Source organism: Conger conger, chromosome 16 (assembly GCF_963514075.1).
Source record: "Conger conger chromosome 16, fConCon1.1, whole genome shotgun sequence".
Classification (NCBI taxonomy): domain Eukaryota; kingdom Metazoa; phylum Chordata; class Actinopteri; order Anguilliformes; family Congridae; genus Conger; species Conger conger.
In genome coordinates, this window is record NC_083775.1 from 32,652,875 (window position 1) to 32,670,357 (window position 17,483).

Below are 17,483 nucleotides of genomic sequence, written 5' to 3' on the forward strand. Positions count from 1 at the left end.
GATGGCAAAATAAAACTCATCTATAATTTCTGGAAATATTCAGTCCATAAGTGTCATGTTAAAGAATTTGATAAAAGTTCCATATGTTATAAATAGCCTGTATCGGATAATGAAACTAAGCAAACTCACAGTCTGGAGGTTCATGCATGCTTCTCCCTCCCCTTACAGGTTGTGTGACAGTGTCCTGAATCATCCTTCTAAAGTGACGGAACATCCCCATTCCTTCCCCACTCCTTTTCAAAAGCAGTATCCTCTCTCTCTATCCACTGTTGGACACGTGTCTTGCTGGCTGCTTCCGTAAGAGTCCTCCCCTCTTCCTCTGAGCGAACAGCTTCTACCAAACTCTTTGATCCACAGAGTATGTCTCCCTCTGGAAAACAGCACAGAACAGCCTGTAGTCTAGTCTAGTTTGTGAACGCCTTGACCGAAGGTATGTGTAACAGAAAATCCTGTGGGAAGTTGTGTTGTTCTGGTCTATTTTTGGGCTATTGTGGCTTGAGGTGTTGTGCAGATCAGTCAAAGTCTTAAAAACACCATTTTGTTTCCTTTGTGTAGTAAAGAATATTGGATCTAAGTGTTTAGCCATTTTCCAAAAGATAGAGAAAAGACAATGGAATGTTATTTTGTTTGTTTAAGATTCTTAAGGTTTTGTCCATTCATGTGGTGCATGAAGAGAGACAGATATGGTGGGCTCCAGAATGATTGGAAATCTTGTTATGAATGAAAAAAGGCTGTATTTAGTACACAACAGGTAATAATCTATAGGATATGTTCAAAGATATAAGAAATATTTATACTTTTATTTAAATCATGTCAAAAACCTGTGGTCTGAACAGAAGAGGGGTCCATAAGTGTAAACCAAAGGATATAAATGATCCTGAAAAGTTCTGCATGGAGGAATGATCAAAATCATTTTAGGAAAGGACTCATGGCTGTCATCATTGCCAGGGGTGTTTGAATATACAGTGCATCCGGAAAGTATTCACAGCGCTTCACTTTTTCCACATTTTGTTATGTTACAGCCTTATTCCAAAATTGATTAAATTCATTTTTTTCCACCAAATTCTACACACAATCCCCCATAATGACAATGTGAAAAAAGTTTTTTTGAGATTTTTGCAAATTTATTAAAAATAAAAAACTAAGAAATCTGTTCTGCTCCATTCCTTTTCAAACACTTTTAGCATATCAGCAGGATGCTGAACTTCACTCCTCTGTTTAGAATCCAAACCCAGTTGCTCCAACAGATGTTCTTCTCTCTTGATCCACTGTTTTCATCAGCTTTGTTACTGTCTGCTTCTCTGTGCTGAAATCTACCCCCCTGGTCTCTCTGTCCTTCTCTTCTATCTCCTCCATAACTTCACTTTGTGTCTCAGTCTTGAGTGGAAGGACAGTTCGACCTGCTACCATCTCCTCAATCTTCTCCAGCAGCTCTGTGACTTGGGTTTTATCCCCCCTTTCCTTATTGCTGAGGACATGGTACCTGTTTCCACATTTCTCTAAAAGCCTCTGGAGGGCCTGTCCTTCTCTCTCTATGTGCTGCTCAATGGTGTGGTTTCCTAGCCTTTCCCCCCAGGTGAAGGGCACTAGAGTGTGTCCCCACACTCTTTCTCCAAGGTGCTTCACGTTGTCTCGAATTATTTTCCTTTGTTCTTCTTTAAATGATGTGTCTGCAGGAATAACCAGTAGAATTGCATGGGGTCCGAGGTTACACACCATCAAACCCTTCATTGCTTCCTCTTTTATCCAATCAGGTGTGAGTTTAGCTGGCATAAACTTCCACCAGCCGGGTGTGTCGACCACAGTGACCTGCCTCCCATTGACTTCACCTTGCTTCTTCTCACACTGTGCAGTTCTTTTCCAAACTCCAAACTCCTCTCTGCCCAGAATGGTATTTCCTGTCGAGCTCTTCCACTCTAAACACTCTAAATTGCTATTTTCACTTCTAAATAGTGTGTCATTATGTGTGTTAGAACTTGCTTGCTAGAATTCTATTTTTCCTAGTTTGTTTGGCTTTGTAAGCTGTTTATTGTTCATATGGAAGTGTATATCATTCTATTGCATTGCGCTGTATAGAAACAGTTTTTCAATATAAATATAATCCAGTAATCAGATTAACCAAATAGGCCCTAGTTCTCATCGTTGTTGTACTGTTAGCCCTTTAATGGTACTTCCCTTTAGGGTTTTTCAGTGCACTTATCCCTGGTTATGGGTATGCACTTTGCACTTTGATATATGTTGCTCTGGATAAGAGCGTCTGCCAAATGCCAATAATCTAGTCATGTCATATTTAACTGAACATAAACTGTCATGCTGGGGTCTCTTATCAACGGCGCCAGATTAGAAACGCCTCATTCCACGAACAGTGATATGCCAATAATAAGAACCAGTGAAACTGCAACTGCTTTTACGCTCAATGAAGAAATGGGTTTTTCTTTTTCATTTAAATTTTTTCAATTAATAGGTATTTGGTTTGTTATACATTTGGTTTGTTGTTTCACTTCTACGTATATTATTAACATCAATATGTTATGATATTCCGTTGAGGCACACCTCTACTTTTGATACCAATGTAACGGCAGGGATCTGGCGAGGCTCGCATTTGGCTCTCCAGGGGAATTCCCTCTTGGCTGGCCTCCCAGCGTCCGCTATCAGACCCCTCCAACTTATCCAGAATGCAGCAGCTCGTCTGGTCTTCAACCTTCCCAAATACTCACGTCACCCCCCTGCTTACTTCCCTCCACTGGCTGCTTGTCATGGCTCGCATCAAATTCAAAACTTCCAAGCAGGTAAGGGATCTTCCCCAGCTTACCTAGAAAAAATCATCAGACCCTACACCCCTGCCAGACCTCTTCGTTCAGCCTCCACAGGCCGCCTGGCACCTCCCCCTCTCCGAACCTCCACCTCACGCACACGACTACTGTCTGTTCTGGCTCCACGGTGGTGGAACAAACTCCCCGTTGAGGTCAGAACTGTAGAATCTCTCCCCACCTTCAAGTGCAAACTGAAGACGCACCTCTCCCCATCCCTCCCTACCTCCCTGTGAACCTTAATTGTTGTCTTTGTGATTTACGTTGTGTTTCGGTATTTTTAGTTGGCTGGGTAAGCAGTATTTGGATAGTTAAATTTAGTCACTTTTGCTTTGTTGTTTGTTTGTTTATTTGTTTGTTTAAAAAAATAAAAAAATAAAAAAAGATAGGCCCTGGTCCTTAACTTTGTTGTACGGGTAGCAATTGAAATTGTACTTCCCTCTAGGGTCTTTCAGCGCACTTATCCCTGGTTATGGGTATGCACTTTGTTGTATGTCGCTCTGGATAAGAGCGTCTTCCAAATGCCAATAATGTAATGTAATGTAAAGACAGCTGCACTAATCACTGCATTGAAGATGAATTCACCATTAGAGCAGTTAGCAGTTATGCCAACCCTTGGTTGGATCGAAGCACTACAATATTCTTAAACTTCTACAAAAGTTGATGATTAACTTCACTTTCAACTGTGGTTATCAAAAAAATAATAAAAAATGTAGTTAGAGCAAGCTGATTGGTCCAGTTTTGTGGTAAAGGCACATTACTTTGTTGTGGATCATAGGAAAGGATGATTGCTGAAATATATTATACCCATAACATTTTTTTAATGAAACCTATTGTAAATCTATAGCAAAATGTGGTACACAGCACAAACAGCAACTGACTGTTCATCAGAGTCCTGTATGAACCAATCAAATCATGCAAAGGCATAACAGTATCAACACCTTTTTGGACATACAAAGGCTCTGTATCTACTTTCTTGAATATCACTTTTTTGTAATTCCTGGCTAGACTTTGGCATTTTATAATTTTTTTAAAGAAATTATCCATTTGCCTGTTCTTAAACAATATATATTCTCGTATTTCAAGTTTTCATACGGCAAGTAGTGCTGATGTAGGAAGCGATCAAATTATGTTTTATTGTGAATTAAGGTTCTCTTCAAAATTATCAAAACATGCCGAGACATAGCAATAACAACTCCATAAGTAGGCCTATTATACCTTTTAAAGTTTAATTTTCATCGGAAACATTCCACCTTACCAGCTACTTGGTTGAATATGCAACATATTTTGGACATTTTCTAGCCACAGGAAAAAACAGGATGTCTGGTCGCCCTATAGCGAGATGTTTCCAGACGTGGCATTTCAATAAGTCAAAACCCTACTTTCAGGTTGATCCCATTACTTGATTTTGATCAAGTAATTGTAAACTTTCAAAAGTAGCATGAAGCAAACCAATTGAGGCTTATGCTTCAAACTTTTTTTGTTTCAAAGAATAAAGAATAATGTTAAAATCCTTCAGAAAGTGTTTGTGTTTTAGATGTATGATGATGGCCAGACATACAGATATTAAGAGAACACACCAACATGACCAGATGATCCACCTGTATCCATTTCTCCACTCTCTCTCTCTCTATCTCTCTCCCACATGCACACTCTTTTTTCTGAGTGCATTTATTCCAGCTGTTTTGGGTTGAAAGACTCTCACAGGACTGTAGATTCCGCAGCACTGATCCTCTCCTGCTGTGTGGCGATCTGCAGTGCAGTATTACTCATTTGATCTGCTGGTTAGACTCAAGTATTGCTGAGCCTTGAACATTGAACCGTGAAATCCGAGTAGTAGTAAACATATTTTTAATATAACACATTCCATAGAGCAGGTAATTCTGTGCACCTGGCTGCAGGTATAGAAGTTATTGCTTAACACACTTTTAATATGAGCAGCATAGTCCATAGGGCAGCTTTGGGCCATATGAGATCCACCCTGTTGGGGTGTTAGGGTTTGAGGTTTGATTTACGGGTTTGCAAAACCGTAAAATGAAAGAAAAATGATTGGCAAAATACTTTTTTTTGAAGAAGGAGAGAAATAAATTACTTCTGATTCCACACCTACACACACACAAAGACAACGTGTAATGTTTGTCCAACTGGCTTCTGTGGAATGAGAATAGCAGCCCCAATCCCAAAGCACTGAAACCTGCAGTACTGCACCTTAAGGAATCCAAGGATGTCTTTTCGTTTTCCTCAGGAGAATTAGCCACTGCTTCGGCCTGCCAACTCTGGATAATATCTGTGTCAAAACAAAACATATTTTACCAATTCCTGAATGAAGCAGTGGGCATTAAGGGTACAATAGGTAAGATTTTTGTGTTAAAACATTGTGACAAGACCATACAAGATCCCTTCCTATCATTGAAAAAGGCTCACTGACACGTTGACTCACCCTCTGCCTGTGTTAATAGTCCTTAAATTAGTGTTTAAAAATCTACATTTGTCGGGCTGTCACTCTGTATCAAAATACTGTACAGCTGTACGACAATTCAAGCTCATTGGTTGAAAATTGGTTCTAACTGTCACAGCCAATGGCGTGGGGGCTTACTGATTGTTCGTGTAGCTGCTCACATTGCACTCCAGACAAGCAATCACTGAAATGCTGTATACTATTGTTTATTATCCAAGCAAAGACTACATTTCTCGTTATAAAACAATACCAATTTGCTATCGGTAGCAACAAGAAAATTAGCTATAGTTAGCTTGACGAATCTACAAATATCCACTTACAATAAAATATATGGCAATATGAACATAGTAGGGATTGCACAAGCCTTCAGGTGGATATTTGTACATTCGGGAAGCTTACTAGTAATAGCTAATTTGCTTGCTGTTACTGATAGCAAACTGGTATTGTTTTAAAATAATATAGTATACAGAGATAAGCAATAGTATAGTATACAGAGATAAGCAATAGTATAGAGTTTCTGTCATCGCTTCTCTGGAGTGCAATTTGGGCAGTGACACTCCTTTTACTTGTTTATGTGTTCAATCATCCGTGTTTAGCTAAACCTTTATTTCTCTCAAACTGTAAGTTACAGTTGCATTGTTTGTGGTAGACTATCATATCGTAGTTATATAGCCAGCTAGTTACATAGCCAAATAACCTGCTTGCTCAGAATATGGTTGGTTAGCTAAAGTGAAAACGTCAAAAAGAAGTAGCATACCGAAGTCAAGATTTCATAAAGTCACGGCAGGCAAAAGACGGCAGGCTCTGTTGCGTTTGTCAGCTTTCCAAAACACATGAACAATGATGTGTATAATAATGCTTTATATTATGCATTATATTCATAGACTGTGGGAAGCATAAACAGTGTTGTGGTTTGAGGTTGTTTGTTGTTGCAATTACTTTTATGACCGCTAGGAGTCCGAAATGACCAATTGCACCTTTGACAAAATGCCATAAAATATTTGAATATCACACAAAAAAGAAAAGAAATGGGTATATATTTACAGATGGTTCCTCTGTGTAACTTAGAACCTTGGAGAAAACCCCCTTCTATAGGTTCTGCTTGTTTTGATAATGTTTGTGTTACTTGTATGATGTTTGTTCAAGTTTGGCTCAGATATGCTAGATTTATGATGTACATAGGTACTGACTTTTCTGTTTAACTTACAGACTACTGATAACAAAGTTTATTTTTAAATGGGAGGGAGGCATATGCCATGGAGGTGCTCTGTGGATCTGATCAAAACTGCTATCTAATATTAATAAAATGTGCACTTGGAACACTAGGGGGGCTCCATGAACATGTTAAGAACAAGGGATTAAAGACTATATTGGGAATACAGAGGGAACAAACAAGCCATCAAATAAATACCATCTGCTTAACTCCATTCATTTAATTAGTGGAGTATGGGTGACCGGTGACATGTATGTTCTTTTTCTTCCATTGTCTATGACAATAGACCATCGAAACACCTCTGGGGCAAGTTGAAATAGCATCCGAAATGGCCAGCTTCATAAATTTTGTGGCCTAGATATGTAACTTCCGTCAGGCCAGAGTTTTTCTTGTTTGACCTTGTGGCCCTGTGTGGCTGGGAATGTTAGCAGCTCCAGCGAATGTTGGAGGCAAGATTGTGGTGAGCAGATAAGAATGTCAACATACTGAATTAGTGTGCTACACCCCAAAGAGAACTGGAACTGTTCCAAAGTCTCCTGCAGCGCAGCAGAAAATACAGCCGGAGACTCAGCATACCCTTGTGGTCGTCTAGACTAAGTGTATAGTTTTGTCTTAAACGTAAAAGCAAACCAGTACTGGGAATCAATATCAACCAGTATACTGAAAAAAGCATTAGCAAGATCGATCACAGTGAAATGTTTGGCATTGCCCGGGACTTGGGCTAAAATAGGGGTTGGATTTGGAACCACTGGAGCCCGGTGTTGAACTGTGCTGTTTACAGCTTGTAAATCTTGTACAAAATGGCAAGATCCGTCATGTTTTCTTACAGGCAGAATCAGGGTATTGCAGGGTGACTTAGGACAGGGAACCACAACACCAGCTTTTAGCAATGCATCAAAAACAGGGATATTAGCGTTTACATGGCTTGTACTCTGACAAGTATAACTTGAAGTGCAGCAGCCCCAGTCATGAGCCCCACATCATATCTGGACATGGCCCACCATTGAGAGGGAATTGCACTCAGTTTTGGATATGACACATGCAAATACGTGTGAGTGTCACAAGGCAATGCATGAATGCTGTCAGAGAATCTGGAAACTGGTGTGCAGTAACACACAGAGAGGGAGAATATTTTGTGAGTTCCCTTGTCTCTTAAATTTTGTTTGTCTGTGATGTCCAAACATAATTTAACCCAGGGTCCTGTGTCCTTTCATTTTTTGTTTAAGGCTTTACACAGAGACACATGGGGTGCGCTTCCCAAAATGGTACAAAATGATGGTTGTGCTGAGCTCAGTTGCACAGACAATGCACAAAAATCTTGTCCTACCAAAAACAATACAGTACACAATTTAGTTCCACCGTACAATTTCTCCTCAAATTCCCAATCTCTACCCCGACTGAGGTGTGCTGTTACATGCAGTTGTGATTCTGTCAGTCTGCTGAGTGTTAGAGAGTGATTAGTAGTAATACCAACACTCTGGGACTGGGTCCAAGTGCTTAGAGTGGTAGAGAGTGATTAGTAGTAATACTAACACTCTGGGATTGGGTCCCAAGTGCTGAGAGAAGTAATAGTTACAATTGTAATAATAGAGAGGCCTTAAGGAGTACATATGTATAGAACTGCGCTCTGAAGTAAATTACTTTGTTGTGTAATATCGTATCTTTTGTTGCGATAGAGGCGCTGTGTAGTGGGTCCATGTGTGTGCACGCATGTGTGAAAGTGTCGACAGTGGAGACAAATTGTCTAGTTGATATTGTGGAATTTGAATCCGATTTTGATCAGATTAAGGTGCACCTTAAAAAAGATTTTTTGTAAAAATAAAGCTTGCGCATTAAAATAAGTGAAAAAGGATTATGAATGCCCTTGTTACATTTTACAGGTGAGCATCGTCTGAAGAAACAGATCCACAGGAAAACGACTATGAGCTATTCTTGAGTTTAACTTTCTTACTTACTTGATCAAACAGAACAAGGCCAGCTTTGTGATAGCTCTTCAATTTGAACACACACACAGTATGACTTTAATACATTTTTCAGTATACTGACCCAGAAGGCGGTGTGGGTGGACATGAACCCAGCTGGCTACTAACTTTTATCCGTATTTTGTCTTCACTGTTACCCCTCGTTGGTCTTCTGTAAGACCGGAATGTGCTAGCTACCCCCTTCTAGGAGAAGCAGAGACACCAAGGTGAAAGGCTGTCTGCCTTCTGGGAGAGAGACAAAAAAAGACTCCCTTCCAAATGATTCAGAAAGTGGTCTAATAGTAATAAGGATTATAGTAAAAGGTTATCTTTAATCACGTGATTGTCTTTATGTTAACACACATTGTCAATTAATAATCAATTAAGAAAATTAACTTTACAGGAACCACAACATCAAGATGGAGAAACAAGTGCAAAATGAATGTGCTAGATACAAATACAACATGAAAGGTTTTGAAGATACAAGTGATACATGATTGACACTAGATTGGGTATAATCCTGCAGAGAAGTTGTGTTTGAGGTATAGTCTGAAGAGATGTGTTCTTGGTCACTGCAGTGGCAGTCATAGAGAAATGGGGTGGTTGTTCCTTTACAATTTATATGACATTGAGTCTTGTTTTTACCATCTGTACCTCAGCTTTGAGACATTTTCCCCGCTCATATTTAGCAATTTCCTCCTTGTGTCTTCACTTCACCCTTTAAAAAAAAAGTTTCAAATGATTCCTGTGCTCTGTCTACAAGAACATGGATACATGGCCCAGCCCTGCCACCCTGACCAGGAAAATGGGTTACATAGCGGATGGATGGGTGGACAGTGACTGGTGCTGTATTACACTGGCCAGCGTGAATGTAGTATAAGCGGTGCCTCTATTACAGCGGTCCATGCTATTGTAGTAAAGGGAGTGATGCTATATTACACCATTCAGTGTTGATGTAGTATAAGGAGTGATTGTTAGGATTTGTGTTTTGTATGTATGGTAGTCTGTTGTTAGCGTTGCCCTGTTTTTGTTACCTCTGTGCACAACGTAGCCACCCTGTCTGATTGATATCTGTTACGACCTATTTCGTCCCCGACCTCCGAGTTTAGCTTATTCCGCCTGTCTGTTTTCGACCCATCACCTGTGACCACTACTACTCCTTGGATTACCATTGATATGATCTGTTTGTTGGCAATGTGACCCATTTCCTGGACTATCTTTTATGAACTGCGTTATCCCTGCTGTATCTGTTTGCTGGCGTTTGAACCTCGCCTGTCTGACCTGCTATCTGGTAATAAATACTTTTATTACAAAGAAACCTCCGTATGAGTCTTGCATCTGGATCCCCTGTTCTGAGACCCTGATAGTGATGCTGTATTACACTGTTCAGTGTTGATTTAGAATGAAGAGTGATGCTATATTTCACTGTTCAGTGTTGATATTATATACGGAGTGGTGCTATATTACACTGTTCAGTGTTGATGTTGTATAAGGAGTGATGCTATATTACACTATATTACACTATTCAGTGTAGATGTATAAGGACCACTTCACCACTTCATCTCATTCTCCCTCCCTCTTCCTCCCCATCCTCCTCCCCTTCCTCCCACCCACACTTCCTCAGCCCGCCGTAACCTCCACTCCCTCTCACCCTCTTCCTTTGCCACCACTGTCACCGCCTCACTCCCCCCTCTCGAATCCTTCTCCAAACTCCCCACTGACTCTGCTACTGCCACCCTCCTTTCATCTCTCTGTCCTCCACCTTTGACTCTCTCTGTCCCCCTGTCTCAAAGCCACCTCGCACATCCCCTCCCAGTCCTTGGATATCTGACACCCTCCGTACCTCCAGGACCAGCCTCCGCGCAGCGGAGAGGAAGTGGGGAAAATCCAGAGACCCTGCAGACCTCACAATTTACCAGTCTCTCCAGGCGGCATTCTCTTCCGCTGTCACTGCCGCCAAAGCAAAATACTATCAGACACAAATTCAGAACTCTCGGAAACTGTTCTCCATTTTCTCCTCTCTCCTCAACGCACCGCCTCCTCCACCTCAGTCCTCCTTCGCTGCTGATTTTTTCGATGAGAAGGTCACAGTCATCCGCAGATCCTTTACAACCTCCGCCCCCCTTACTGTGCCCCTTCCTTTTCCACTTTCTCCCCCCTTACAAACTCTGATGTTTCTCAACTCCTGCCCTCCCACTGCCCTACAACCTGTGCCCTTGACCCTATCCCCTCTTCTCTTCTCCAGACTATCACACCTGACCTTGTCCCATTTGTCACCTCCCTTGTCAACTCCTCCCTGTCTTCCGGCTGTTTTCCAGCAACCTCCAAGAGGGCCCACATCACTCTGTTGCTAAAAAAGCCTACTCTGGATCCCTCCATCATCCAGAACTTCCGCCCGGTATCTCTTCTTCCTTTTCTTTCTAAAACCATAGAACGAGCTACTTCTACTCAACTTTCTTCTTTCTTTCCTAACAACAACCTGCTAGACCCCCGTCGGTCTGGCTTCAGATCGGGCCACTCGACAGAGACCGCGCTCCTCTCTGTCAGTGAGTCCCTCCATGCCGCACGAGCAGCCTCCCTCTCCTCTGTCCTCATTCTTCTAGATCTCTCTGCTTCCATCGATACTGTGGATCGGACTCCATCCTCCTGTCCGCCCTGTCAGCAACGGGCATCTGTGGCACAGCCCTAGACTGGATTGAGTCCTACCTCTCTGGTCGCTCCTTCCAGGTTGCCTGGGCTGGTACGGTATCGACACCTCGGCCCCTTGCCACAGGAATTCCCCAGGGCTCGTTCCCTTGGCCCTGTGATCACTGCATATAGGCTATCCTACCACTGCTATGCGGACGATACCCAACTCTTCATCTCGTTCCCACCATCTGATACACAGGTTTCTGCCCGTATCTCTGCTTGCCTGAGTGACATCCAGAGCTGGATGGATAACCACCATCTAAAGCTCAACCCAGGTAAGGCTGAAATGATATTCATCCCTGCTAATACCTCTCCCCATCTGGATCTCTCCATTTCCCTTGGGGATACCACACTAACGCCATCACCCAGTGCAAGGAACCTTGGCGTGGTGATGGACAGCAGACTGTCCCTTTCCGAGAACATTATGGCGGTGACCCGGTCATGCAGGTTCTTCCTATACAACATACGGAGAATCCGCCCCTTTCTCACCCCCTACTCGACCCAGCTCCTGGTCCAAGCGATGGTTCTGTCCTGCCTGGACTACTGCAATTCCCTCTTGGCTGGCCTCCCAGCGTCCGCTATCAGACCCCTCCAACTTATCCAGAATGCAGCAGCTTGTCTGGTCTTCAACCTTCCCAAATACTCACACGTCACCCCCCTGCTTACTTCCCTCCACTGGCTGCTTGTCATGGCTCGCATCAAATTCAAAACATTGGTGCTAGCCTTCCAAGCAGTTAAGGGGTCTTCCCCAGCTTACCTACAAAAAATCATTAGACCCTACACCCCTGGCAGACCTCTTTGTTCAGCCTCCACAGGCCGCTTGGCACCTCCCCCTCTCCGAACCTCCACCTCACGCTCATGACTACTGTCTGTTCTCGCTCCACGGTGGCGGAACAAACTCCACATTGAGGTCAGAACTGTAGAATCTCTCCCCACCTTCAAGCGCAAACTGAAGACGCACCTCTTCAAGCAGCACCTCTCCCCATCCCTCCCTACCTCCCTGTGAACCTTAATTGTTGTCTTTGTGATTTACGTTGTGTTTCGGTATTTTTAGTTGGCTAGGTAAGCAGTATTTGGATAGTTAAGTTTGGTCACTTTTGCTTTGTTGTTTGTTTGTTTATTTGTTGTTTAAAAAAAACATTATCTTTGTTGTACGGGTAGCAATTGAAATTGTATTTCCCTCTAGGGTCTTTCAGCGCACTTATCCCTGGTTATGGGTATGCACTTTGTTGTTCGTCACTCAGGATAAGAGCGTCTGCCAAATGCCAATAATGTAAATGTAATGTAATGTAAGGAGTGGTGCTATATTACACTGTTCAGTGTTGATTTCGTATAAGGAGTGGTGCTATATTACACTGTTCAGTGTTGATGTTTTATAAGGAGTGATGCTATATTACACTGTTCAGTGTTGATGCAGTATAAAGAGTGATGCTATATTACACTGTTCAGTGTTGATTTGGTATAAGGAGTGGTGCTATATTACTGTGGTCAGTTTTATGCATCTGCAGTTCCGCAGTGTTCCAGTCCCTTGTCTCTTTGTGTGATGTCAGAGGCCTCTGTGTTGCTGATTTCCGAACTTGTTTCATATCCAGATGCAGCAGCAGAATTCCCATGATGCTTTTCACTCATCCAGTCACACACCTTGATGCAGGCCCTTGCAAGATGAGAGGTGTCAGGCTCTGAGGATGTCTCTGCACACACTGTGAAAAGAAGCTGTATCAGAGAGTGCTGGTAGGCAAATGCAACACTACAGTAAAGTAACAATCATTACTCATGCATTACACTTCAGAATGCCCATTCTACGGTCTTTTCTACATCCTTTCAGCGATATGTCACATTTCCTGTGCTCCTGTCTCAGACAGTGTTACTGTGCTATTCTGATGTTTGCTGTTGTCAGTGGTTCATTTGGGACTAAATACAGACAAATACCAAACAAAGAGAACAGGCCTTTCAGCCCATCTAGGCTCAGTTATCATCAGACTAAAGAGTACCCAGCACTGCATCAAGTACGGAGAGTCGAACAGTTCAAAAACCAGCCCAAACTAGATACCTCATTATAAAATGAATGTATTTATTTTAGTCAGAGACTGCTGACACAGGGCTGTGTCTCGGTAGCCAAATTCATCTCCTGGGCTACCTTACCTTGTCACCTGATGCTTAAAACCTTTAAAATTATATTTTTACTTCTTCTTTCCGTAACAATTCTAAAACATGGCCATTCTAGACAAGGGTTCCCTATGTTACTAATAATATTGGCTTAAGTAAACTCACTGTCGGGGCCTTCCCCCATGCTTGCCGCCCCCCTCACAGGCAGGCTGGTCATGTCCTTAATCATCCTTTTAAAGTGACGGAACATCCCCATTTCTCTCCTTCCCCACTCCTTTTCAAATGCAGCATCCTCTCTCTCTATCCACTGTTGGGCACGTGTCTTGCTGGCTGCTTCTGTAAGAGTTCTCCCCTCTTCCTCTGATCCCAAACTCTGTGATTCACAGAGTATGTCTCCCCCTAGAAAACAGCAAAACAGTTAACCTGGAGTCAATACTCGCTGTAGACTGGCTGGTTCAGAACGGAATGAACCAAACTCACCATAGTGGAGGACTCTGCCTGCCTTGTCTGGTGGAGTGCTGCATTCCGGAATCAACGTCTTTAGGTTAAATTCTCTTTCTGTTCTGCTCCATTCCTTTTCAAGATTTTTTAGGAAATCAGCAGGAGGCAGAACATTGCTTCTTTCTTGACAATCCACATACAGTTTGGCCAACAGATCTTCTCTCTTGATCCACTGTTCATCAAAGATTTTCATCAGCTCTGTTACATTCTGCTTCTCCGTGCTGAGATTTATCCCCCTGGTCTCTCTGTCTTTCTCTTCTATCTCCTCCATAACTTCACTTTGTGTCTCAGTCTTGAGAGGAAGGACAGTTCGACCTGCTACCATCTCTTCAATCTTCTCCAGCAGCTCTGTGACTTGGGTGCTATTCTCCCTTTCCATATTTCTGAGAACATGGTACCTGTTCCCACATTTCTCTATAAGCCACTGGAGGGCCTGTCCTTCTCTCTCTATGTGCTGCTCGATGGAGCTTTTTCCTAGGTATTCCCCCCAGGTGAAGAGCACCAGAGTGTGTCCCCACACTCTCTCTCCAAGGTGCCTCATGTTGTCTCTAATTATTTTCCTTTGTTCTTCTTTAAATGATGTGTCTGCAGGAATAACCAGTAGGATTGCATGGGGTCCAGGGTGACACAGTGTCAAACTCTTCACCACTTCCTCTTTTATCCAATCAGGTATGAGCTCACCCGGGATGAACTTCCACCAGCCGGGTGTGTCGACCACAGTGACCTGCCTCCCATTGACTTCACCTTGCTTCTTCTCACACTGTGCAGTTCTTCTCCAAACTCCAAACTCCTCTCTACCCAGAATGGTATTTCCTGTTGAGCTCTTCCCCCCAGCCACCCATCCCAGTAAGACCACCCTCAGTGCTGAGGGACGGCTTGTTCCCCCTGTCAGGGAGAAAGAACATCACTTTCAGTGAACTTTTACTGGGTAAAACTGGCGTAAATACAAATAATTAAAAATATTACCTCTCAGAAGGTCTCGGAGTGTCTCTCTGTGTTCCCGGACCTTTCTTACTCTCTGCTTGGCTCGCTCTTCTGTAATCCTCCTCTTCTCCTCCATGTCCTTTAGAATTTCTCTATCCATTTGAAAATGACAGCCACCATTACCTGCCACCCTCTTCTCTATCATCTCCAGTAGCTCTGAGACCTGAGAGACCTCACTGCTGTTCTTATTGCTGAGAACATGGTACCTGTTCCCACATTTCTCTATAAGCGCCTGGAGGGCCTGTCCTTCTTCTTCAATGTGCTGCTTGATGGTCATTTCCCTGAAAGTGTCCCCAAAGGTGAACAGCAGTATAGTGTATCTCCATACTGTTTCGCTGAGAAGCTCCAGGTGTTCCTGCACTGCTATCCTGTGTTTCTCTTGGAACGATGAGTCCAAATTTATGACCAGCAGGAAAACATGGGGTCCAGGGGGACACAGAGACACACTACACAAAATCTGCTCTTTCAGTAATTCTGGAGAATCTTCAACAGGAAAGTAACGGACCCAGCCACGTGAGTCCACCATAGTGACCTGCCTCCCATCTATGGTAGCCTGCACCTTCTTACCCTCTAGAGTTTTTATTCCAGATGCAAACACCTGTTTGCCCAAGATGGTGTTTCCAGCTGAACTCTTCCCACATACCTCTGCTCCCACCAGCACAATCCTCAGCTCGGAGAGATGTTGTGTCTCCCCTGCCAAAGAGAACAAACACTCTTAATTGCTATTTTCAGTTCTAAATAGTGTGTCATTACATGTGTTCAAACTTGCTTGCTAGAATTCTATTTTTGCTAGTTTGTTTGGCTTTGTAAGCTGTTCATTGTTCATATGGAAGTGTATATCATTCTATTGCATTGCGATGTATAGAAACAGTTTTTCAATATAAATATAATCCAGTAATCAGATTAACCAAATAGGCCCTAGTTCTCATTGTTGTTGTACTGTTAGCACTTTAAATGGTACTTCCCTTTAGGGTTTTTCAGTGCACTTATCCCTGGTTATGGGTATGCACTTTGCACTTTGATGTACGTCGCTCTGGATAAAAGCGTCTGCCAAATGCCAATAATCTAGTAATGTCATATTTAACTGAACATAAACTGTCATGCTGGGGTCTCTTATCAATGGTGCCAGATAAGAAATGCCTCATTCCACAAACAGTGATATGCCAGTAATAAGAACCAGTGAAACTGCAACTGCTTTTACGCTCAATGAAGAAATGGGTTTTTCTTTTTCATTTAATTTTTTCAATTAATAGGATTTGGTTTGTTGTTTCACTTCTGGGTATATTATTAACATCAATATGCTATGATATTCCATTGAGCACACCTCTATTTCTGATACCAATGTAACGGCAGGGATCTGGGTCTCGAATTTGGGTCTCCAGGCGTAAAGACAGCTGCACTAATCACTGCACTGAAGATGAATTCACCATTGGCAGAGCAGTTAGCAGTTATGCCAACCCTTGGTTGGATCGCAGCACTACAATATTCTTATTCTGCAAAAGTTTACTTCTAAAAAATGTATTTAGAGTAAGCTGATTGGTCCAGTTTTGTGGTAAAGGAACATTACTGTGTTTTGGATGATAGTAAAGGATGATTGCTGAAATATATTATAGCCATAACATTTTTTAAATGAAACCTATTGTAAATCTATAGCAAAATGCTGTACACAGCACAAACAGCAACTGACTGAGTCCTGTATGAACCAATCAAATCATGCAAAGGCATTAGAGTATCAACACCTTTTTGGACATACAAAGGCTTCGTATCTACTTTCTTGAATATCATTTTTTTGTCATTCCTGGCTAGACTTTGGCATTGTATAATTTTTTTAAAGAAATTATCCATTTGCCTGTTCTGAAACAATATATATTCTTGTATTTCCAGTTTCATACAGCAAGTAGTGCTGATGTAGCAAGCGATCAAATTATGTTTTATTGTGAATTAAGGTTCAAAATGATCAAAATGATCAAAACATGCCGAGACATAGCAATAACAACTCCATAAGTAGGCCTATTATACGTTTTAAAGTTTAATTTTCATCGGAAACATTCCACCTTACCAGCTACTTGGTTGAATATGCAACACATTTCGACATTTTCTAGCCACAGGAAAAAACAGGATGTCTGGTCGCCCTATAGCGAGATGTTTCCAGACGTGGCATTTCAATAAGCTGAAACCTTACTTTCAGGTTGATCCCATTACTTGATTTTTATCAAGTAATTGTAAACTTTCAAAAGTAGCATGAAGCAAACCAATTGATGCTTATGCTTCAAACTTCTTTTTTTTCAAATAATTATGAATAATGTCAAACTAAATTTCTTTTTTTTTTTACTTTCCAGTATTACCAAAGGAATTGCAGTAACTGTTTAAATTCCTTCAGAAAGTGTTTGAGTTTTAGATGTATGATGATGGCCAGACATACAGATATTAAAAGAGAACACACCAACATGACCAGATGATCCACCTGTATCCATTTCTCCACTCTCTCTCTCACATGCACATTCTTTTTGCTGAGTGCATTTATTCCAGCTGTTTTGGGTTGAAAGATTCTCAGAGGACTGTAGATTCTGCAGCACTGATCCTCTCCTGCTGTGTGGCGATCTGCAGATATAAGTGCAGTATAACTTTGATCTGCTGGATAGCCTCAAGTATTGCTGAGCCTTGAACATTGAACCCTGAAATCTGAGTAGTAGTAAACATTTTTAATATAACACATTCCATAGAGCAGGTAATTCTGTGTACCTGGCAGCAGGTATAGAAGT

The 17,483-nt window shown here is 42.0% G+C and overlaps 2 protein-coding genes across 2 annotated transcripts in view; one reads left to right on the top strand and one right to left on the bottom strand.

The window, feature by feature from the left end:
- Positions 1 to 17,483, top strand: part of LOC133114307 (GTPase IMAP family member 8-like) — a 67,681-nt gene that overhangs the window by 23,696 nt on the left and 26,502 nt on the right. The gene's annotated exons all lie outside the window — the stretch shown is intronic.
- Positions 1,219 to 16,808, bottom strand: LOC133114880 (GTPase IMAP family member 8-like). The gene is made up of 4 exons (XM_061224568.1): positions 16,781 to 16,808; positions 14,704 to 15,414; positions 13,717 to 14,622; positions 1,219 to 1,916 (listed from the first exon to the last, which is right to left on the bottom strand). Exons 1-4 carry the CDS (start codon positions 16,806 to 16,808, stop codon positions 1,219 to 1,221), a joined length of 2,343 nt encoding a protein of 780 aa, XP_061080552.1.